The sequence below is a fragment of the Salmo trutta genome, chromosome 27, assembly GCF_901001165.1.
Source record: "Salmo trutta chromosome 27, fSalTru1.1, whole genome shotgun sequence".
NCBI lineage: Eukaryota > Metazoa > Chordata > Actinopteri > Salmoniformes > Salmonidae > Salmo > Salmo trutta.
The window spans coordinates 10,308,184-10,331,635 of record NC_042983.1 but is presented as its reverse complement, the minus strand read 5'-3'; the positions used below and the strand labels follow the sequence as shown (position 1 = coordinate 10,331,635).

At 42.8% G+C, this 23,452-nt stretch overlaps 1 protein-coding gene and 1 non-coding gene across 3 annotated transcripts; both read right to left on the bottom strand.

The window, feature by feature from the left end:
• Positions 1–1,069: 1,069 nt before the first annotated feature.
• On the bottom strand, positions 1,070–17,442 carry LOC115164285 (nucleolysin TIA-1). Of its 2 annotated transcripts, XM_029716599.1 has the most exons (12): positions 17,183–17,442; positions 15,652–15,748; positions 9,658–9,756; positions 8,689–8,743; positions 8,312–8,399; positions 8,054–8,129; positions 7,798–7,906; positions 7,484–7,579; positions 7,299–7,383; positions 7,035–7,176; positions 6,796–6,947; positions 1,070–2,390 (listed from the first exon to the last, which is right to left on the bottom strand). In XM_029716599.1, exons 1-12 carry the CDS (start codon positions 17,218–17,220, stop codon positions 2,252–2,254), a joined length of 1,176 nt encoding a protein of 391 aa, XP_029572459.1. In that variant the 5' UTR covers positions 17,221–17,442; the 3' UTR covers positions 1,070–2,251. The 2 variants fall into 2 exon arrangements, with proteins under 2 accessions (XP_029572459.1, XP_029572460.1); XM_029716600.1 differs by lacking the exon at positions 17,183–17,442 and having other exon boundaries at positions 9,663–9,756.
• Positions 17,443–17,788: 346 nt separating this feature from the next.
• Positions 17,789–17,859, bottom strand: trnag-ccc (transfer RNA glycine (anticodon CCC)). Its single transcript has one exon. It is a non-coding gene; the product is annotated as a tRNA-Gly (tRNA).
• Positions 17,860–23,452: the final 5,593 nt, after the last annotated feature.

Here is a 23,452-nt window from a genome sequence, read left to right as displayed (position 1 = left end):
AAAAGTTTAATTTGAAGGTCCCACATCACTACAAGATATGAAGTATTTAGCTACAAACTCTTATAACAACTCTAAATTGACAAGAATTGTAATTCAATTTGTGATCATCATCAGATAGCTAGCTACCTGAAAGGCAAGGCTTGTCTTCGTCAAATCAGCGCGCGAGGATCGGTGGGCGTGGTTGATAACAAGGGTTCCGGATGATTATTGGTGGACCGACCGTACAACCAAAAATGAACTCTTTTGGCGCGTTCGAACATGTATTTGCACACGCTTATTTTGTGAAGTGCTGTGTGAAATAACTCGTTGTCGTTCTTGCTCTCCAAACCTTTGACAGAGTAAAGTCTACAAAACGTAGTCCACTCTGCCAAAGTTTAGGAGAGCAAGAACGACGAGTTATTTCACATAACATATTTTAGTTTTGGTAACTGAAAACTGTATTGAGATAAGAGAACATTATCACAATGTCGGCCAAAATCTCTCGCGCGCCATCTTGGTTTCACTAGTTACCAGGGCTACAAAGGGTGTGTTCGGAAATTCCCTCTGGGCTTTCGTAAATTCAGAGCTTGTCAGATTGCCCGTTCGTACATTCAGGGCGTTTCGCTCTCGGAGCGCACGCTGGACGCTCTGGGCAAGGTGTATGGTTGATCCGATGAGAGAACTCCCTATTTTGTTCGCCGTAGCGGAGCTGGTTAGGCTATTACCATGTTGTAACTTTGCTGCTGGCAACAATTTAATCACGTTTTTTTTTGCCAACGTTTACTGACACTGGTCAATTTCGATAGGTGTTGCGTGTGTTTGTATATTCATCAGTAATTCTGCGCTCTGGCACACTGATGAGTGGTCGGAAATCAGTAGATCGCCTGAGTGAATTTACAAACCCACCCAAAGTGTCGCTTTTTCCTAAAAAATGTATTTAAACGAAAATTAGCTGTTTTGTTCTTCATTTAGGCTTCGGTTAGTCATAAGGTTAGCAGTGTGGCTAAGGTTCGGTTTAAAATCACATTTTATGAAGATAAAGTGTAGAAATATTTTCCAATCTTCACTGAATCACATAGGACACAGAAAATGGTTTATTATGCACATCAGCATTTTAATTGGACAAAGCAAGAACAAATATAGTAGCAGAAACATTACCAAACCCCCAGAGGAGAACACTTTTCAAAACTAAAAAGGTCAGAAAATGTCTGTAGACACTGCCTAATCTGAATGATATTGTGTCCGTTCAAAGCAATCAATTCTAAGGCAACACAATGGGTCTGGTATTAAAACATGTCTAAGTTCACATTTATGATTAGCATTTCTGGTTCAGGTTTTTCCATAAAAAATACTGATCTTACTTCATAGAAAATGGCAGAAAACTCAATTTATGCACAGAATTAGTATTCAAAGTCAAAATTGAGTGAATTTATGCACTGCAAAGCAATGCCCTTTCCCTTCCCAGAAGTCCATGCATCACTGTGCCAGTTACCATGGGTATGCACTTGATAGTGTTGCTACTAACAATGTTTCATTTCTTCAGTTATCAAAACAAAAAGAAAGCACCAAACTCCCATTGTGAACATTTGCATTTTCCTTTATACAGTTTGAAATATATGTATGGTTATTTACACATGAAGCAAGTTGAGGCCTTCCAAAAGAAATACAGGGGAAAAATTTAATGCAAAAAGAAATCCTCTTGGAATAATTTTTTAAAAATAGAATACTGTGCAATATGTCTGCCCTTACAGAAAAAAAGCAGTGGCATCTATCCCTGCAATTGCTTTAATTGAAATCAAAATGAGAGAAAAAAGATCCATTTTGACTACTTCCATTACTTTTTACATGATTCATTGCATCAAACTCAAAATGGATTATTCATCTTAAAAAAAAAAATCACAACCATGTTATGTTGACTGTTCAAGAGTCCTTATGAAAATGGTAGCAGTTTGAGACACTAAACAAACCAACAAATGCACAAATCCAAGTGTCTCCTTAACAATTATATTACATTTACAGTTCACTTAAAATGCTACCGTCCTGCCCATGTAGTCTGTCAAACACAAGGGCAGCATAATACCTGTGTAGTTTATTCCAGTTCTCCATGTATCCCCTTAACCTCCCATGAAATCAGTTTCATTGGCTTTAGTAGAGGTCAACTTCCACTTCAAATTCCATGTACCAACAAGTCTTAGTCTGCCACAAGTGGATTGGATATAACACAGGTCCCGGTGATGCTCCAGTAGCCAGTAAAGAGTTGACTATCCCCCTATCAGTGTGTGGGGTATCCAGTGGCTCCCATACCGGCCTGGTTTGCTAACATACTCCCATTCAATCCCTGTGTAGCTTCCATAACCCCACCGTTACTGAGGGCACTCACACCTGTCCATCCAGCACTGGCCGGTAAGTGACTGCAAACAGGAAAGAGAAAAACGCCAGCAGGTTAGAAAAAAGGCAGCGACAGGGGCAAGACAGAGGCTTCATCTCAAATGGTACCCTATTCCCTTTATAGTGCACAACTTTTGTCCAGGGACCAGGTAAAAAGTAGTGGATTTATATAGGGGATATGGTGCCATTTGGGACGCAACCAGAGAACACACCAAACGGAGCAAGAGCCAGCTGAGGAGAGGATGAGAGAACAAAAGGTCAGGGTGCGTCGGAGGATAAGCCGAAATCTAAGACGGCAGAGAATATGGTAGGAATTGAAAATGGTAACAGGGCGAAGAGATGGTACTTGTGGGAGTGGGTATGCGGACAGAGCATATGCTCAGTGTATAAAATTAGTCACAATCCACTGCGGTGGAGATTTACTTAAAATAAATACATGTCTTTTGACTCCTCACATCCCAACCAAAGCTGCTGAAATTGGCCAATGTTGCAGAGAACGGCTGAAGCACGACCAGCTGCATTTAAAAATTTGGCCGTGGAGTTGAATCTCACTTTTTCCCTGAATCCTGTACCACTGCAAAGGGAAAAATGTTTATAATTTCATGCCTAAACACCATTCATGACTTTTGTTATTCCTAGTAAAATCTTTAGCAACATCCATTATGCAACAAATACCTGAATGGAAAAGTTAACGTTTGGTCAGTCAGCACATTGGGTATTGGTGGCAGTCACAGATAAAGTCAATATAGTAACAAGTAGGAGAACATGTAGCTCAGGCTGAGATTTATTTTAGGATTAAACTTCAACTATCGTTATAGGTAGCCTACTATATCCTCATAATATTTTCATGGGCTCTCAAACAAATCAGACATTTACATACAAATAGAATGTAAGTACAGTGCCTTTGTAAAATATTCACATCCCTTGATTTATTTCACATTGTTGTTACAACCTGAATTAAAAATTGATTATTTGTTTACCCATCTACACACAATACACCATAATGACAAGTTGAAAACATGTTTTTCGAATTTATTGCAAATGTATAGAAAATGAAATACAGAAAATATTGTATTTACATAAGTATTCACACCTCTTTGCTCTGACACTCCAAATTGAGCTCAGGCGCATCCAATATCCTTTGATCTCCCTTGAGAGGTCTCACCAACTTGGAGTCCACCTGTGACCAAATCAATTGTTTGTACATGATTTAGAAAATAAACACCTATCTATACAAGGTCCCACATTTGACAGTGCATGGAAGAGCAGAAACTATACCATGAAGTCCAAGGAACTATCCCTAGATAGAATTGTGATGAGGCATATATCTGGGGAAGGGTATAAAGTAATTTCTACAGTGTTGAAAGTTTCCAAGAGCACAGTGGTCTCCATTATTGGGAAATGGGAAGAAAAAAAAAACACTGGCTAGTTGGCCGTCCGATCAAACGGTCAAGAAGGACCTTAGTCCGGGAGGTAACCAAGAACCCAATGACAGAACTACAGAGCTCCTTGGCTGAGATGGAAGAACCTGCCACGACAACAGTCTCTACAGCACTTCCCTAATCTGGGCTTTATGGGAGTAGCCCGACAGAAGCCAGTCCTGAGAAAAAGGCACATGAAGAGAGATCATAAATGCAAAAGACTTTGTGGTCTGAAGAGACAAAAATTGGCCTGAATGCAAAGTGCCATGTCTAGAGAAAACCAGGCAGAGCTCAATACCTGTCTCACACCATCAATACCGTGAAGGATGGTGGTGGCAGCATCATGCAATGGCACTTTTCAGCGGCAGGGACTGGGAGCAATGTTCCCTCAAAAAGATTTCAGCACTGAGCAAATTTCAGGTCTGTTGAGGGAAAACTTCAGTTGTGAAAATTCTGGCGCACGTTCAATGTGAACACAGAGGCTGTAGCCGCTTTAAGTTAAAACTAAGTAGGCTTCCGTGGCTATTTGATTATAATGTAAGCCTACCATAAACAATGGAAAATGAATCCCATAACATTTTAACATGGAAATAGCCGTTCTATTGCTCAGCCTAAAGTAGCAGCCAATGTGTGGTGTTCAATGTAGACCTACATTCCATAACCTTTGAAAAAAAAAACATACACGGCTAGACATTAAACCTGTTCGTCCACTTGTCCTTCAGATAAGGTGACTGAAAATGTGTTTGATGCAAGAAACCATTTTACAAACTAAAACGCATCATTATTTCCATGCCATTATTACAGAGAATCAGACAAATTATGCTATCCTCTGCCTATTGGCAACTTAGCTTATTCAAGCCGGTCTCAAAATACAACACTGCCCCTTTAAGACAAAATAAAAGCCCTTTACCTGACTCGTTTTTCAAAGAGGACTAGAAACGCACACTTGTGTGCTCTCATAGGAAGCAATCACTCTCCCATTGCTGACTACATATTATCTAGAACTTGGCTAATAACTCACTAACTAGCAAAGGATATGAACAAATGTGCACATCGCTACATGTAGCTCTCTCTTTGATCTCAAAAGAGGGCATTTACGCACGACCGCTCATGCAGTTAACCGTCCAGTTCCAAGAGAACAGCACAGATCCATATATGGCAATGATCCATTTTCATATAGCCCTACGGCAGCTGATTGGTTATGGCGCAGCGGTCTGTGTAGATTTACGGGCCTGAGTTGTGCCTGTCAATGCAATAGAATCCTACTCCAATGCGTTCGGCCAACAACAAAATCTCTCGCATAGTTTGTTTTGTTTAAGTATGATGCATTGAAAGTGGCTAATAGCGTTGATTCGATCACAATTCCCACAGTAAAGAGAAATGAGTGTTAACAGGGAAAACTCCATAAAGTTGAGTGAAGTTTAATTTGGTGCTTTTTTGCGCAGGCAGATATTTTTTCTGTGTGGCAGTCCCGGGGGAGGGAACATCAACTGGAAGACTGGTAAGGATAGAGGGAACAATTAATGGAGCCAAATACAGGCAAATCGATGAGAACCTGCTTCAGAGTGCAAACAACCTTTAACTGTGGCGAAGATTTATGTTCCAACAGGACAATGACCCTAAGCATATAGCCAAAGCAACTCTAGAACAGCTTCAGAACAAGAATGTTATTGAGTGGCCCAGCCAAAGCCCAGACTTGAATCCCATTGAAAATCTGTTGAATGACTTGAAGATTGCTGTTCACCGCCTCTCCCCATCTAACATAAGCGCTTGAGAAAATCTGCAAGGAATGGGCAAAAGCTACCAAATCCAGATGTGCAAAGGTGAAAGACATACCCAAGACAACTCAGCTGTAATTGATGCCAAAGGTGTTTCTACAAAGTAGACTCAGGAGTGTGAACACTTATGTAAATTAGATTTCTGTATTTCAATGAATTAGCTTTATTCATTTAAAAAAAAATGTGCACAAACATTATGGGGTATTGTGTGTAGATGGGTGAGAGAAAAAGCATATTCCATTTTGAATTCAGGCTGTAACACAATGTGGAATGAGTCAAGGGGTATGAATGCTTCATGAAGGCAATATATAATTGCAAAATCTATACAAGGACTTCGATTTCCAAAACTAAAACTTTCAACAAATGATTCCAAGTTACTGCATTCTTTGGTTCATTACATTAGATAAAAAAAACAAATGAACAAAACAATCATATTACATAACTGCTGTGATATACTCTGTTTCTGTTGCTATACGAGCAGTTAAAAACAGGATTATTGTCTTATGCAGCACTCAAACTCCATTATCAATTTGAGACATGAAAATGACTAGTGATATTTCAAATGTAGCTATAATCTAAATAACACCCCATTTCAAGTAGCAATGTACTTAAACTCAGGAGAAAAAAGTATATTCAAATTTGGATGGCAAATGAAAGTTACAGCAACAACAAAACAAAAAATATGCATGAAGTAACAAAAGATGACATGGACAAACCAAAAAATGTATAAAGTGGATGTAACACGTGCACAATAAAATTATGTATCCCTCTGCACTGGGAGAAGCTTCAGAGGGCAGGAGTTCCCGTTTGTGTTTCAACAATCCCACTTTCCTCACTTTCTGGGACTATTTAGTTCATTGAGTAGACACTCATATCGGGGGCAAGTCCAATTCGACCCAGAACTGTGGCCATTTTGAAAGGCCAAAAAGGGCATTCATTAGTGCTCATTTTATTTTAAAAAAATTGATGAAAATGCTGTTATCTTGACCAATAAATCAAATCATCTATATTCTTTTAATGTGTTTTGTCATTGTCCTCGTTAGCTGGATACGGTGAAGAGGGGAGGTTGAAGGACATTATGGCTCCTTCCTTCTCCTGGCCAGAGCTGCAGGCAACTGAGCTGGAGCCTAGCTGCCCTTGGGAAGCCCAAGGAAACTCAAAACACTCAGCTGCAGCCCTGGTTGCTGGAAGAGAAGGGAGCCCTGCTGATGATGTCCTTATGTACTTACTTAAAACCCTGCTGGTTCCAGGCCTGGGCCTGGCCGTAAACCCCATAGGTGGGTACCTGCCACCCGTTGGGGACGTACTGGCCAATCTGCTGGGCATTGCCGTACCACTGGGCATACTGGCCGTAGGGCTGGGCCGCAAAGCCCACTTTGTTCTGTCGTAGGGGAGAGATGACAACAGTGTAAGAGTGTGTATTTAAGTGGTGTCGATGAGGGGGAAGCATCTGGCTGTGGTTTCATACCTGGGGAACTTGTTGCACCTGCTGCATAGGACTCATCATGTCTGTGGTCTCTTTACCCCAATAACACTTCACCATATGGCCCTCTATCGAAGTCCCATTCACAGACACAATGGCATGGGCTGCTCCCTCGTGAGACGTAAACCTGGACAAAGGAGAGGCGTCAAAATACAGATTGCAAGGTACTGAGAAACATACGCAGAAATTATATTTCAAGGATACTAAATGTTTGTCAGAGGTCTGTTTAGTGATTTGATCATGACATACCGCACAAAAGAGTATCCTTTGTCTGGGAACACACGGATTTCCATGATTTGTCCAAAGGGGGAGAAGGTCTGTCTCATCAATTGTTCTAGAAAACAGGAGGGAGACATGTCAAAGACCTGTGTTTGTTTCTCACACACACACACACACACACTAGAAAGTGACCACTTCAATAACAGACTACTGACCTGTTAGACCGGTGCCGACTCCTCCACAGTACACAGTGCAGTTACTGGGGCTGGACTGGTTCACAACCTCATCAAAGGACAGGTGCTTCGTGTTTGCTTTTGGAAACAGGGGAATTTAGAGTGAATAAATGGATTGCCATTCAACAGAAGAGGATCCGAGGGACATAAAATATAGTAAAATGTATACAATTTTTATCTGCACTTAACCCGTTTTAGAGGACAAAATAGACGTAAAAAAAATTAGGGTAAGATAAAAACCAACCATTTCTGCTCAATGGCAAATTGGCTGGAAAGCCTATCTTGTCTGGACTCACTTTCATAGGTGGTTTTAGGAGCAGGGGGCTTTCTAGCGGCCCAGTTGGTCCTGATCTGTCTGCCGCCTAGCCATTGACCACCCATCTGCTGAATGGCGTTCTCTGCATCCTGTTGGTAGCAACAGATATATTAAATCACATGACCCATCTACGCACCCAAATACCAAAGGATAATGTTATGACTACATATACAGGACCCCCTTCAGTTATGACTAAATCCTCAATGTAAGTGATTTCATCCAGCTATAACGCTTACCCACTTGTTGAAGAAAGAGACAAAGCCATAGCCTTTAGACTTCCCTGTCGCCACATCTTTGACTACGCGAGCATCCCTGAGGAGAATCACACTATTTACTCAATATGAAGGAGTAATGTAACCATACAAACTACTGTCTGATATGTCCTAAAGAGTAATGTGTGATATCAAGCCATCCAATGCATTATTATTAACTCATGAGTGACTTACTAATCTTGTGAGATCAACAGAGCACATAAACAATAATGAGGAACTTACGATATCCTCCCAAATGGACCAAAGGCCGCTTTTACATCATCTGTGGTGATTTCGGGGCTGAGGTCTCCGACAAAGACATGGAAATGATCTGTTGGAGGACAGGAGATACGACTACTGTGACTCCTTGCTGAATGCAGCACTTACTGAAGAAATCAAGAATTTGATTTGATTTGATTTGATCAAGAATTGCCTTGCTTTTATTTCAGGGGGGGTGCTACCATAGCTCTATGGTCTTCCACACCATAGAGATATGGAAGTCTGTGGATAACAGCATCTGCTAATTGACTAAAATATCAATTTAAAAAGGACCACATTCTCAGAGGAACCCTCACTAAGATTTTCTATGGAACTGACTGAAAAGGTAGCTAGGCACTTACTGCTTGTGTCTTTTTTCTGACTGCTTGGCGTTGTGGCCCAGTTGACTTTAACCTCCTAAAGAGAGAAAACAAGCCAGGTAGGGTACGTTTATGTCATTTAGATACCGTATTAATACCTCAGTTTGTGTGGTGCTTTGTGTGTGAAAGAAATGAGCCAGCCATGACCAAACACGGTGTGAATCTCTGAATGCAGTGATGAGCAGAGAACAGAACACAGAAACCCTGAGCACTCAAACTGAAACAAACTACGGAATAAAAGGTCCAAGTAACAAAGGACTTACAAACCAGTGACATTATCAACTTGTATTACTCTTCAAATGGTCCTTCATTACCTGTTGAGGATAACATAATTTGCACTGAATATATTTCTGCTGAGGTTAGGACCTATATTTGTTGTGAAGCTGTGGGTCTAGAAAAGGTACAGAAATTGTTTTAGTTGGCTATTGCCAAGGACAATGTAATGCACAGCTACTGTGGATTCCTTTGGATAAGGAAAGGGCCCATTTCCCTTGAAAAGATAGTGGTTTTCCAAAATAAAACAGTGATCGGTCAAGAACATATTTTAAATCTCAAAGCTATAGTAAAATCAACCACTAAGAGAAAATGCACTTGATGTCCATACAACAGACCTAGTGTACTCCATATCTGAAGAAACGGAATCAGACATTATACATGGACACGCCAGGTAATCAGCATTGGAACCAACTATGCCGGTTAAGTCATTATTTTAAATCAGATCACACATCTATTAGTCTCATTTACTCTGGGGATGAACTTACTGCTGGACGGGTAATCGGAATAAGCCATCATCACTTTACAAAACAATTCGTAACTTTGCCATTTCAACTTCGGTGAGATAGTCGCTGCCCGACTCAGATAATGCTCTCATAATTTAGGCCTACTGGTTGGTCAAACTTCTGCAACAACAACCCACCCATCCCAACTCACCCTTTAGATACGATAGCTTACCTTACCCATAATTTTACGTCCATTCATGGCAGCCAGTGATGCGGCAGCATGCCTGTGCTCATAGAACTCCACAAAGCAGTATGGGTCATTGCCTGCAGTCTGTAAGAGGACAACAAGAGTTAGGCTACAAAGAGTCCAAAGCATTGTCTGTCAACCACATTAGCCACATGTACTTATCAGACAGTTACCATCACCATAAACATCTTTCGATTAAGAGTGAACATTTTAACAAAATTGGGATAGTTAACAAAAAAATCCCTAACTGAAAACAAATTCTGTAATGTTTGGAGATATACATCTTTCAAATTATTTTCCACTAATATAAAGCACTCTGCACATCCGATGTTAAGTTGGAAAAATGTCTAAAAAAAAAATGTCCTGTATGGCAATACATTTAGGTGGTGAAATGTAAACTTTGTGACATGGAACAGAGGCACAGTAATGGTAGTACAGGTGCAATATTTAACCATCTGAAAAGGGTGAGAGGCAAACCGTTGCTGGCAGCAGCACAGGTCCCCAACAGACAAGACAGCGTCGCACAAAATAAGTGCGATAAGGGACGGAGTGAGTTGCAGTTGCAGTTGAAATGAAGCCATTGTCAATGGTTGAGGGTGTTGGCTTCAATACCTGATGGCATATCTAGAACAAGACTACAACATGGAATGTGGAAAAACCATGATGGCCTGGGTAGAGAAATCGTGTCACGATTGCTCGGCAAGTACAACGCGTGAGCTCTCAAACCCCATAGGTGGCGTTAAGAAGAGATTGTTGGACATCTGAACATGCTGTCATACATCATTGCAATGAGTCATTATCACATTGATGAGAAGTGGGACAAGAAGTCTCTTGTCCTGACCACTGAGAACATTGAGAAGCACACAGCCATAGAGATAAAGGACTCATCTGTGCCATTATAGCATCTGTGAAATCATGGGCAGTGCCATTGATGCTATAGCCCATAGGAAACCCCACCCAGTCGACTACTTTGCAGGGGTTGGAACCGAAATTATCATTGTTCTTCATCATCCTCCTCCCTGATGTGGTACCCTGCCTGCAGGCTCATGCTGACATGACCCTCCAGCATGACAATGCCACCAGCCATACTGCTCGTTCTGTGCGTGATTTGTCAGGTTTCTGCCATGGCCAGCGAAGAGCCCAGATCTCAATCCCATTGAGCACATCTGGGACCTGTTGGATTGGAGGGTGAGGGCTAGGGCCATTCCCCCCAGAAATGACTGGGAACTTGCAGGTGCCTTGATGCAAGAGTGGGGTAACATCTCACAGCAATAACTGGCAAATCTGGTGGAGTCCACGAGGAGATGCACTGCAGTACTTATAATGCAGCTGGTGGCCACACCAGACTGACTGTTACTTTTGACCCCCCCTCCTTTGTTCAGGGACACATTATTCAATTTCTGTTAGTCACATGTCTGTAGAACTTGTTCAGTTTGTCTCAGTTGTTCAATCTTATGTTCACACAAATATTTACATGTCAAGTTTGCTGAAAATAAACGCAGCTGACAGTGAGGGGACGTTTATTTATTTTTTGCTGAGTTTAGTTATCAAAACATCACGCCAGGGTAAGCCTAGACAAAACACAGTTCTTAAGTTTTTCTAAAATTCCTTATTGGAAAAATGGTGGAATAACTATTGGAATAATTTCCTTGTTTGACTGCTAGGTTATGGGTATTATGACTCATACTGTCGTACTATGGCGTTGGCCATGCCAAAACAGCCCTTTGGCCACTAGAAGCCTCTATCATTCTGTAAGCACACAGCAGAGAACCTAAAACGGAATAACCTTTTAACGTGCAAGTTCCAAATATCTCTAACAGTTCCCCAGCGAGTTTCTTTATGCATGTGATGTCAAAATGCACTCACTGTTCCAAAATGCGATTGTTATTCAACAGGACAGTTAACCTCTGCTTCACATAGAAGTAGCCCATTTCACTGTGGTGGACAATTTATGTTCGGCTCATAGTAATGTCTCAGACAAACGTCTCTTCAATGAGAGCCCAAGCACTTCCCCAGTGTTTCCCCAGGTCAAGTATGCAGACATTTACACACCTCCAGTCAGAACCAGCAAAAAACCTTTTCCCCCTGGCAAATTTTCCGATTGGTGCCTGCACTGCTTTCATTGTCGTTTTCCTTACTAATTACTTTGGACATGATTGCTATCCTAGCTAAGTAAGTGCCTAATTATGCTATAATAGTGTATGTATATTGTGTTGTTTCTTCTGTAGCACACCGTATGTATGGAGCATAATGTATTCTGTATGCATTTCTTTATAGCCATAACACAAGGTACTAATTTCATAACCTATATGGTGTTATACTCAATTGTGCTCATGTAGCTAGCAACATTCTAAGCTCTGTAAAACAATGCTAATGGCATCAGAGAAGTATTAAGTTGGTGTTGTATTCTTTGAAGCTGCCCTGGCCTTATGACCATGGCATGGGTTTTCTGCCCTGCCCCCTTGTGGAGCTCTTCAGTTACAGTTTGTTATGGTTATATTATTCATATAATTGAATAATATTGTGATTGACAATACAACATATTATTTTAAAGCAGTTATGCTACTTAAATTGTTTTGTTATATCCTGATATTGTATCCTAATAATTCCTCTTTATTCTGTACTTTCAGAAACCACACACACAGTATTGAACAATTTGCCAACATTATAGCTGGACATCGAGATGGAGTAAAGAGGATGAGGGAAGGGTGAGATATTTTAAATATAATTGCAGAACAGCATTTGATTCATTTGTGAACTGTATGTCCAAAAAAACATGTTCAATAATCATCTCACTTGTTAGCTGGTGAACTATGCGGCCATTGAAGATAGCAGTGTCGATCAAACGGAAATGATCTCATACCAATTGGTGGTTTTTAAGAGCGCATGCCACAAAGCTGTTTAGCATATCCACCTTATCCAGTGCCCCCATTTTCTAATTATAGTCAAGCACATTGTCTGGTTTGATCTTTTTCTCTCCCATCAGGTGGTCCACCTTCCCTGTGGCTCCCTCTTCCCCTGTAGCTCCCAGGCCTAGCGATTGGTGTCCTCCACTATGTCCCTGTCAGAAACAGCTTGAAGCACTTTGCCTCAGAGGGAGATGGCAAGGGGCTTTACACTCCAGACTGGGACTTAACACCAACAGCAGGGCCAGGAGGGGTGAAATGGCTGGCAGCCTTCCAGCTACCGCAGACCTCTAATACTTCACCACTACCAGCATCTTAAGAGGGACCTGGGTCTTTGTCGGTGGTCAGGGTTCTCAATGGCCACAAGGTTGGGTTTAGACCGTCGTGAGACGGGTTACTTTTACCCTACTGATGATGTGTTGTTGCTCCTCACTTTCAGAATCTGATACCTCAGAATAACTGTCAGAATTTACAAAAATCTCCTGAATTTCCACATTTGTGAGTTGTCTCCTTTTGAAAGGCATTGCTAATGCTACAGCTTAGCCCACTAGGTACATACATAACACTGAATGGTGCCACGTGAGTGTCGGGGGTGATGTGATTGGTTGCCAGTGTGGTGAAACTGATGGCTTATTTCCACAGAATGATTGTTTACATTATATGGTTAGAATTATTAACATGGCAAGTTAGAACGCAGCAGGTTAGGAGAATTAACGTAGGAAGTTAACCTGTTGTGGTATAGGGGGCAGTATTTTCACGGCCGGATAAAAAAAAAAAAAAAGTACCCGATTTAATCTGGTTACTACTCCTGCCCAGAAACTAGAATATGCATATAATTAGTAGATTTGGATAGAAAACACAAAAGTTTCTAAAACTGTTTGAATGGTGTCTGTGAGTATAACAGAACTCATATGGCAGGCCAAAACCTGAGAAGATTCCATACAGGAAGTGCCCTGTCTGACAATTTGTTGTCCTTCTGTTGCATCTCTATCGAAAATACAGCATCGGTGCTGTAACGTGACATTTTCTAAGGCTTCCATTGGCTCTCTAAAGCCACCAGAAAGTGGAATGGGGTGTCTGCTGTCTCTGGGCAAAGAACAGCAGCAGAATTTGTAAGTGGTCAGCCTGGGGACAGTGAGACTGAGATGCGCGTTCACGAGACTACTCAATTTTTTTCTTTCAGCCTTTGAATGAATACAACGTTGCCCGGTTGGAATATTAGGGCTATTTTACGAGAAAAAAATAGCATAAAAATGTATTTTAAACAGCGTTTGACATGCTTCTAAGTACGGTAATGGAATATTTTGAGATTTTGTGTCACAAAATGCGCTAGCGCGTCACCCTTCGGATAGTGACCTGAACGCATTAACAAAACGGAGCTATTTGAATACAACTATGGATTATTTGGAACCAAAATAACATTTGTTGTTGAAGTAGAAGTCCTGGGAGTGCATTCTGACAAAGAACAGCAAAGGTAATCCAATTTTTCTAATAGTAATTCTGAGTTTAGGTTGTCCCGAACTTGGTGAGTGTCAAATTAGCTAGCCGTGATGGCCGAGCTATGTACTCAGAATATTGCAGAATGTGCTTTCGCCGAAAAGCTATTTTAAAATCAGACATAGCGATTGCAAGGAGTTCTGTATCTATAATTCTTAAAATAATTGTTATGTATTTTGTCAACGTTTATCGTGAGTAATTTAGTAAATTCACCGGAAGTTTTCGGTGGGTATGCTAGTTCTGAACATCACATGCTAATGTAAAAAACTGGTTTTTGATATAAATATGAACTTGATTGAACAAAACATGCATGTATTGTATAACATAATGTCCTAGGAGTGTCATCTGGGGAAGATCAAAGGTTAGTGCTGCATTTAGCTGTGTTTTGGGTATTTGTGATGCATGCTAGTTGCTTGGAAATGGCTGTGTGGTTTTTTGTGTCCATGTACTCTCCTAACAATCTAATGTTTTGCTTTCGCTGTAAAGCCTTTTGGAAATCGGACAACGTGGTTAAATTCAGGAGAAGTGTATCTATAAAATAGTCCTGTTTGAGAACTTTGAATTATGACATTTTGTGGTTTTAAATTTGGCGCTCCGATTTGTCACTGGCTGTTGAATAGTGTGGAACGATTTCGTCCCACCTCCCCTAGAGAGGTTAAGAGAACAAGGTTAAGGAAAGAGTTAGGCTTAGTTACAGTCATCAACAACTGTTGCCCCCGACGCGACCACTAGATAGAGATGTTTGTCGGCCTAACTACTCTATCTAGCCACAGCGGTAGAAACGTAAACAAACCATCTGTGGCAACAAATCACCACTATCATTATACAGGCACAGACCATTTGTATCAATATTTCACTATCCGAAAATGGTTTGTGTGGTAATAATTTATTTATTTACTGTTTTATTCACATTTTGAAGTACTGGTGACAAATCATACACTATGCAAGAATCGGAATGCAATGACACTCACTGGTCAGTTTATTAGCTACACCAGTTAGTAAGGGGTCAGACCCCCATTTGGTCATCTGTTGCAATAGCCCTTCAGTGACAAGGATCGACGAGTCACGCGTTCCGAGATGCTTTGTCTGCACCGTTACTTGTCTGTTCGTGGCCCACCTGTTAGCTCGTACGATTCTTGCCATTCTCCTGCGACCTTGCCATTCTCCTGCCAGCTCGAACGCTAACTGTTGAGTCAATCGTAACTAACTTTCTAATGAAGTGTTAGAATTACACTGGTTTGAGTGTATGCTGCAGGGACTACTGTAGAATGATCACACCTGTGTGTTCATACACATCAAAGGGGTAACTACGATTGTTACTGAGTGGGTGGGGGACAGCAGTAGATATAACTTCATTGCCTCCCTAGTGGTCATACGGAATAGGACGCAATCTGACCATATTTTGCATTGTTAATTCACGTGGAATTGAATAAATATTTCATATCATTTTAAAGGAAAAAAATTAATAAAATGGCAGTTTAAACATTAAGCAAAGATTTACATTTGTCACATCCCCAATATCAAAATCATACAAATCTCAATCTCTCACTTGGGTCCAGGACCCAGGGATACTCACATCAACAATCATTTTACAGCTCTTGCAGGGGCCGATCTGTGTGAAAACCTGTAGGATGAGGGGCTCAGTGACATCCCTGGACAGGTTCCCTACATACCTGGAGTAGAGGGGAAAAGACAAGCACTTGTGACCAGACTTCCAGCAAGTTTACTTCATCCAGGGAAGCAAAAGTTTAGGGTGGTATGCAGTGGTGTACAGTACTTATGTAAAAATACTTTAAAGTACTAAAATAGTTTTAGGAATCTGCACTTTACAATTTGACAACTTTTACTCCACTACATTCCTAAAGAAAATAATGTACTTTTTACCCCTTACATTTTCTCTGACACCCAAAAGTACTCGTTACATTTTGAATGCTTAGCAGGATACAAAAATCCCTACTGCCTCGGATCTGGCAGATTCACTAAACACAAATGCTTCATTTGTAAATTATGTCTGACTTGTGTGCCGTTGGTTATCCGTAAATAAAAAAATAACAAGGAAATTGTGCCGTCTGGGTTACTTAATATAAGGAATTTGAAATGATTAACACTTACTTTTGATACTTAAGTATATTTAGAACCGAATACTTAGAATTTTACTGAAGTACTATTTTACTGGGTGACTTATTTATACTTTTACTCAAGTATGACAATTGGGTACTTTGTCTGGTGGTATGGCTGCACTTAGCTACACAGTTACACTGAGTTATGTAAGTTAACCTTCAACAGTTGTGTTTGAAGCATGGTTTTTCAAATTCCGGCCTTCCCACTTAACTGAAAGCAACTTGTCCGACTGTCGTTGACGTGGCCATCTTCCTCCCCAGAGGCTGACAGAAAGGCATGCATTTTATAAAAACAGTGGCGGCCACGATTTAGAAACGTCATTACACCACTGCTAAATGCATATAGGGGAAACACTTCGCTAGTTAGGCCACCTAGCTAGCCATCATATTAAACTAATAATCAGTTCATAACATACGGATAAAATGCAATACTAGGAATAGACTAGCGTCACAGGTTCGTGGATGACACGTCTGTCTCTGCATACAGTACTTGTAATTTGCCGCTGTTAGCCAACAATGCTTGCTTCTCTGCCAAACCGGTACATGTAACTAGTAACACAGTACAGTTAGTAGCTAGCTAGAATTTCTGAAATGGACAAGTGAACCATGGCTACACTTAACTCACTACCACGTTATTTTTAGGATCAAGTAATGAACTAGCTAGTTAAAACGGTATCTAGCTAACCAATGTATTTGGTGAGACAACGTAACGTTCGCTAGCGAGCTAGTAGCTAACGTTACCTAGCTTGTTTGCCTAGCTATGTGTTCTGAGAAGGCTCGAGCCATGGACTGACATGATTGATTTGCACCATCAACTTTCTCTTAGTTATTAATGGTCACACCGTGACAGTCGACAAGACATGAGTACATGGACGTTTCTAAATGCTGGAGTATACTTTCTTTGTAGCCCCATTTGAAGTAGCTAGCTATTGTTCGCTAACGTTACTGGATTGATATATGGCTAACTAGCCCGTGTTAGCTACTTACAGGGTTTTGGGCTGTTCGTCGTCCATCATCATCATCATGTTTTCGTAGGTCGTGCCCTGAGTGAGTAATCCGTGTAGCTATGGTATTTTGAGTAATGCACACACACTTTCTAAATATGTGACTTTTGGATATTAAACAAGTTGTTATAAAAAGGCGCACAAATCAACCCAGTCGCTGACCGCAAACCAACAATGATTAGCTTGTATGAACAATGGTTGTACAACCGAAGAGGAAGATGGCGGAAAATCAAGGGGATGTCCACCACTGTCGCATGCGCAATGAATGGACCATAATTAAATACTTTGTTTCGCATTTCAGCAGCAGCAGGCGTCAGTAAACCACTAATACTAATCATTTTTCAAAACAATCTCTGCGATTAATCTTTAGTTTTAGAATAATGACGACATTTTAATCAACAAAAAGAACACGCGTCTGGGAAACCCACGTGACTGATCATAATTGGCAACGTTTAGCTCGGACATTTGGAAATGTTTGCTTTGCGTTCGTGCGGGATAAAAGCAAACACATAGGTAACGGTTGACAAGTTACTCAATCCATACCTTTTTCAAAATGATTTTGATAAGGAGTTTGGCGAGAAAAAAAATGTGCGCCGCCCGGGAATCGAACCCGGGTCGAAAGAATGGGAATCTTCCATGATACCATTACACCAGCGGCGCAGATAGAATGTTACAGAAATCCAAGGATCATACTGATGAGATACATTGAGCTTTTATTCATTGTAGAAAAAAAATAGGAAGGAATAAGCCTATGCATAAGATTAAATAGGCCTATACTTCAGAATAAATAGGCCTACCCCATGTACAAATGTACAGAATGGTTACCTGGAGGGTACGCAATTTGTCATACTTGAGTAAAATTAAAGATACCTTAATAGAAAATGACTCAAGTGAAAGTCACCCAGTAAGACAAAGTCTAAAAGTATTTGGTTTTAAATATACTTAAGTATCTCAGGTAAATGTAATGGCTAAAATATTCTTAAGTATGAAAAAAGTATAAATTATTTCAAATTCCTTATATTAATTAAGCTAACCAGAAGGCACCATTTTCTTGATTTTTTTTTATTTACAGATAGCCAGGGGCACACTCCCAACATTCAGACATCATTTACAAACAAAGCATTTGTGTTGAGTGAGTCTGCTAAATCAGAGGCAGTAGAGATGACCATGGATGTTCTCTTGATCCAGGCTGTATCACATCCGGCTGTGATTAGGAGTCTCATAGGGCAGGGCACAATTGGCCAGGTGTCATTCTGGTTTGGCCAGGGTAGGCCGTCATTGTACATAAGAATTTGTTCTTAACTGACTTGTCTAGTTAAATAAAGGTAAAATAAAAAATAAATTGATAATTGTGTGAATTGGACAATTCTCCTGTCCTGTTAAGCATAAAAAAGTAACAAATACTGTTGGGTGTCATGGAAAATGTCTGGAGTAAAAAGTATATTATTTTCTTTAGGAATGTAGTGAAGTAGAAGTTGCCAAAAATATAAATAGTAAAGTAAAGTACAGTTACTATCACGTTTGAAGGTAAGACCCAGGTGCAGACAATGTCAAAGTAACAAAAGTTTATTAATTAGAACACACGCAGGCAAAGGTCAGGCAGAGGTCAGTAATCCAGAGTAATGGGGCAAAGGTACCGGACGGCAGGCTCAGGTCAGGCAGAGGTTGGTAATTCTGAGTAGAGGGTAAAGGTACAGGACAGCAGGCAGGCAGAAAGGACAAAACCGTGAAAACAGGAATATAGACAAGGCAGGAGCAAGGGGGAAAACGCCGGTTAGGTTTGAGGAACAAAACGAAATGGCAACAGACAAACAGAGAACACAGATATTATATATATACACAGGGGATAACGGGGAAGATGGGTGATACCTGGAGGAGGGGTGGAGACAATCACAATCACAAAGACAGGTGAAACAGATCAGGGCGTGACAGATGTCCCTAGCGGAGACCCAGCATCTCTCCTCCGGGCCATAACCCTCTCAGTCAACCAGGTACTGGAATTCCCTGCCCCGAGGTCGAACCTTCAGGAGACGCCTCACCATGTACGCCGGTTGGCCGTCGAAGAGATGGGGAGAGGGGTGAGCCTGGAAAAATGGAGACAAAGCTGTGAGACATGGGATTAATTCTAGACACAGGAAAGGTAGGAAGTAGACGGAGGGTACGGGGCAACAGAGGACAAACAGCAGAGGGGCTAATCTTGGAGCAGGGGTGAAGGTCTCGGCTACCGGAGGTGTAGCCGCGTGGCTATAGCGGCGTGCCAGCGCATCTGGTTTGACCTTCATTGATACCAGTCGGAGCTGCGGAAGCGAAGTTGCCCGGGCCTTACTGAACCCCTCCCAGAGGTCCTGGTACTCCGCGGGGCTGGCGGAGAGGTCCGGGGGAAATTCCAAGCCCCCAGGAAGACGTCCCGAGGCAGGCAGAGCTAACTTCAGGCAATGAGTGTGGCAGAACGGACTCCAGCCCACGATGGCACCAGTAGACCAGTCAATAGAGGGATTGTGTCACTGGAGCCAAAATAATCCCAATACCACGGGAACCTGCAGAGACTCAACCAGCAGGATTTGGATCATCTCGCTGTGGTTCCCCGACACTCGTAGGTTGACGGGGTGGTCTGGTGGATGACCTGGCCTATAGAGCACCCGTCCAGTGCTTTAACACCCATGGGAATGGAGAGGGGTTGAGTGGGGATGCCCAGCTCGGATGCCAGGGTAACGTCCATAAGACTCACATCGGCCCCCGAGTCGATAAGTACCTAGAGGGACTTGGACTGGTTGCCCCACCGCAGGATGGCACGGAGAGGGGGGCAAGCAAGGGGAGACAAAAAATGATCATTAAGACCCACCAGAGTACTCACTCCAACGAATGAACCTAGCCCTGCCGAGCTGCATCGGCTCGGGAAGAGGTGAATCGGCAGTCTCTGGAGGCTCTTGGAGGGACTCGGGTAAGCTCGGAAAGACGCCAGGGTTCAACAGATGCAAGGTGGGATCCTTGAGTGAGTGATTGGGAGCGCAATCAGACCTCTTCTCCCTCCTACGTTCCCGTAGCCAACCATCGATTCGGATGGTTAAAGCGATGAGTGAGTTGAGCTCCGTCGGTAGTTCTCGGGCTGCAAGCTCATCCTTTACCTCCTCCAATAATCCATGCAGGAACGTGTCAAACAGCGCTTCCATGCTCCAGGTACCCTCGCTCCTAGTGTGCGTAACTCTACCGGAATAGTCTGCCACACTGAAGGAGTCCTGCCGAAGCTGGAGTAACTTCCTGCAGCTTCCCTCCCAGACCACGTCACCTCCGCCACGAATCCCTCCAGACTGAAGCATACGGCCGACTGTTGTTCCCAAATGGCCACAGACCAAGCGAGGGCCCTCCCAGCCATCAGCATGATAAGGTACGCTATCTTAGAGCGGTCTGAGGGAAAAGAGGAAGGCTGCAGCTCCATGATGAGGGAACACTGAGCGAGAAACGTCCGACAGGAGCCAGACTCTCCATCAAAGCGCTCTGGGGGAGGTAAGCGGGGTTCCCGGGAAACCGGGGTGACGGTGCTGCTACCAGCTGGGTTACCGTCGTGGTAGGCTGCCTAGTAGACAACCCACAGACTTGCTCCCACAATGTATCCAATGCTTGGTTGTGACGTTCGGCTACGGCCTGGAACCCTTCCATCAGTCCACGAAGCAACTCCTCTTGCCTTCCAATGACTCCTTGGGAGGCGATGGCATTGTGCAGCTGGTCCGAATCTGCTGGATCAGTCATGGCCAGTTCATACTATCATGTTTGAAGGTAAGACCCAGGTGCAGACAATGTCGAAGTAACAAAAGTTTATTAATTTGAACACTGGCAGGCAAAGGTACAGGACGGTAGGTAGGCTCAGGGTCAGGTCAGGCAGAGGTCAGTAATCCAGAGTAGTGGGGCAAATTTACCAGACGACAGGCAGGCTCAGGGTCAGGGCAGGCAGAGGTCGGTAAATCCAGAGTAGAGGGCAAAGGTACAGGACGACAGGCAGGCTCAGGGTCAGGGCAGGCAGAAAGGACAAAACCGGGAAAACTAGAAAAGAGGAATATAGACAAGGGGGGAACGCTGGTAGGTTTGAGGAACAAAACGAACTGGCAACAGACAAACAGAGAACACAGGTATAAATACACAGGGGATAATGGGGAAGATGGGCGACACCTGGAGGAGGGTGGAGACAATCACAAAGTCAGGGGAAACAGATCAGGGTGTGACAGATATCCAAAAAAACGGCATAAGTAGTACTTTAAAGTAGTTTAACTTAAGTACTTTACACCACTGCTTAATAGATTATACAGTGCCTTCAGAAAGTATTCAGACCCCTTGACTTTTTCCACATTTTGTTACGTTACAATCCTCAGCAATCTACTTATATTTCCCTCACTAACTTTAAACATCAGCTATCTGAGCAGCTAACCGATCGCTGCAGCTGTACATAGCCCATCTGTAAATAGCCCACCCAATCTACCTACCTCATCCCCATATTATTTATATTTACTTTTCTGCACTTTTGCACACCAGTATTTCTACTTACACATCACCATCTGCTCATCTATCACTCCAGTGTTAATTTGCTAAATTGTAATTACTTCGCTACTATGGCCTATTTATTGCCTTACCTCCTCACACCATTTGCACACACTGTATATAGACTTTCTTTTTTTTCTATTGTGTTATTGACTGTACGCTTGTTTATTGCATGTGTAACTCTGTGCTGTTGTTTGTGTCGCACTGCTTTGCTTTATCTTGGCCAGGTCGCAGTTGTAAATGAGAACTTGTTCTCAACTAGCTTACCTGGTTAAATAAAGGTGAAATATATATATATTTTTTAAACACACAATACCCCATAATGACAAGCCGAAAACAGTTTAGACATTTTTGCAAGGTATTAAAAATCGAAAACAGAAATACTGTCATGTCCTGACCATAGTAAGTTGTTATTTTCTATGGTAGAGTAGGTCAGGGTGTGACAGGGGGGTGTTTGTCTGTTTTTGTATTTCTATGTTCAGTTTCTAGTTTTGTATTTCTATGTTGGTGTTGTTTGGGTTGATCTCCAATTGGAGGCAGCTGATCCTCGTTACCTCTAATTGGAGGTCATATTTAAGTTTATGTTTGTCCCCCTGTTTTTGTGGGTGATTATATTTTGAGTAGTGTGTTTTCGCTCTGCGTCACGGTTTGTTGTTTTTGTCAGTTCAAGTTTTTAGTGTATTGCATTACGTTTCATGAATAAATAAAGATGTGGAACTACAAACACGCTGCATTTTGGTTCGATCCTTCAGACAGCCGTGACAGAATCACCCACCAAAAAAGGACCAAGCAGCGTGCCCAGGAGGAGCAGGGATCCTGGGCCAGGGAAAGGAGAGAATGGAGGACATCCTGGACATGGGAGGAGGTAATGGCAGGTGACAAGCCCTGCCATGGAAGCAGGTGGAGACAGCGAGGGAGGAACGGAGACATTACGAGGAGCTAGCCCAACGAAGGAAGCACGAGAGGCATCCCCAAATATTTTTTTTTGGGGGGGCACACGGGAAGTTTGGCAGAGTCAGGATGGAGACCTGAGCCAACTCCCCGTGCTTACCGTGGGGAGCGAGTAACGGGGAAAGCACCGTGTTATGCGGTGATGCGCACTGTGTCGTCAGGGCGCACTCACAGGCCGGTGCGATCTGTGCCCGCGCCCTGCATTAGTCGAGCTAGGTTGAGCATCCAGCCAGAACGGGTTGTGCCAGCTCTACGCTGGAGATCTCCAGTGCACCTACATGGCCCAGTATATCCTGTTCCTGCTCCCCGCACTCGCCCTGAGGTGCGTGTTACTAGTCTGGCGCCTCCTATGTCAGCCCCACCCATCAGGCCTCCAGTGCGCCTCCACGGCCCAGTATATCCTGTTCCTGCTCCCCGCACTCGCCCTGAGGTGCGTGTTACTAGTCTGGCGCCTCCTATGCCAGCCCCACGCATCAGGCTTCCAGTGCGCCTGCCCAGTCCGGGGTATCGTGTTCCTGCTCCCCGCACTCGACCTGAGGTGCGTGTTACTAGTCTGGCGCCTCCTATGCCAGCCCTACGCATCAGGCCTCCAGTGCGCATCCCCAGTCCACGCCTCCAGCTACACTCCTCAGTCCACGCCTCCAGCTACACCCCTCAGTCCACGCCTCCAGCTACACCCCTCAGTCCACGCCTCCAGCTACACCCCTCAGTCCACGCCTCCAGCTACGCCCCTCAGTCCACGCCTCCAGCTACGCCCCTCAGTCCACGCCTC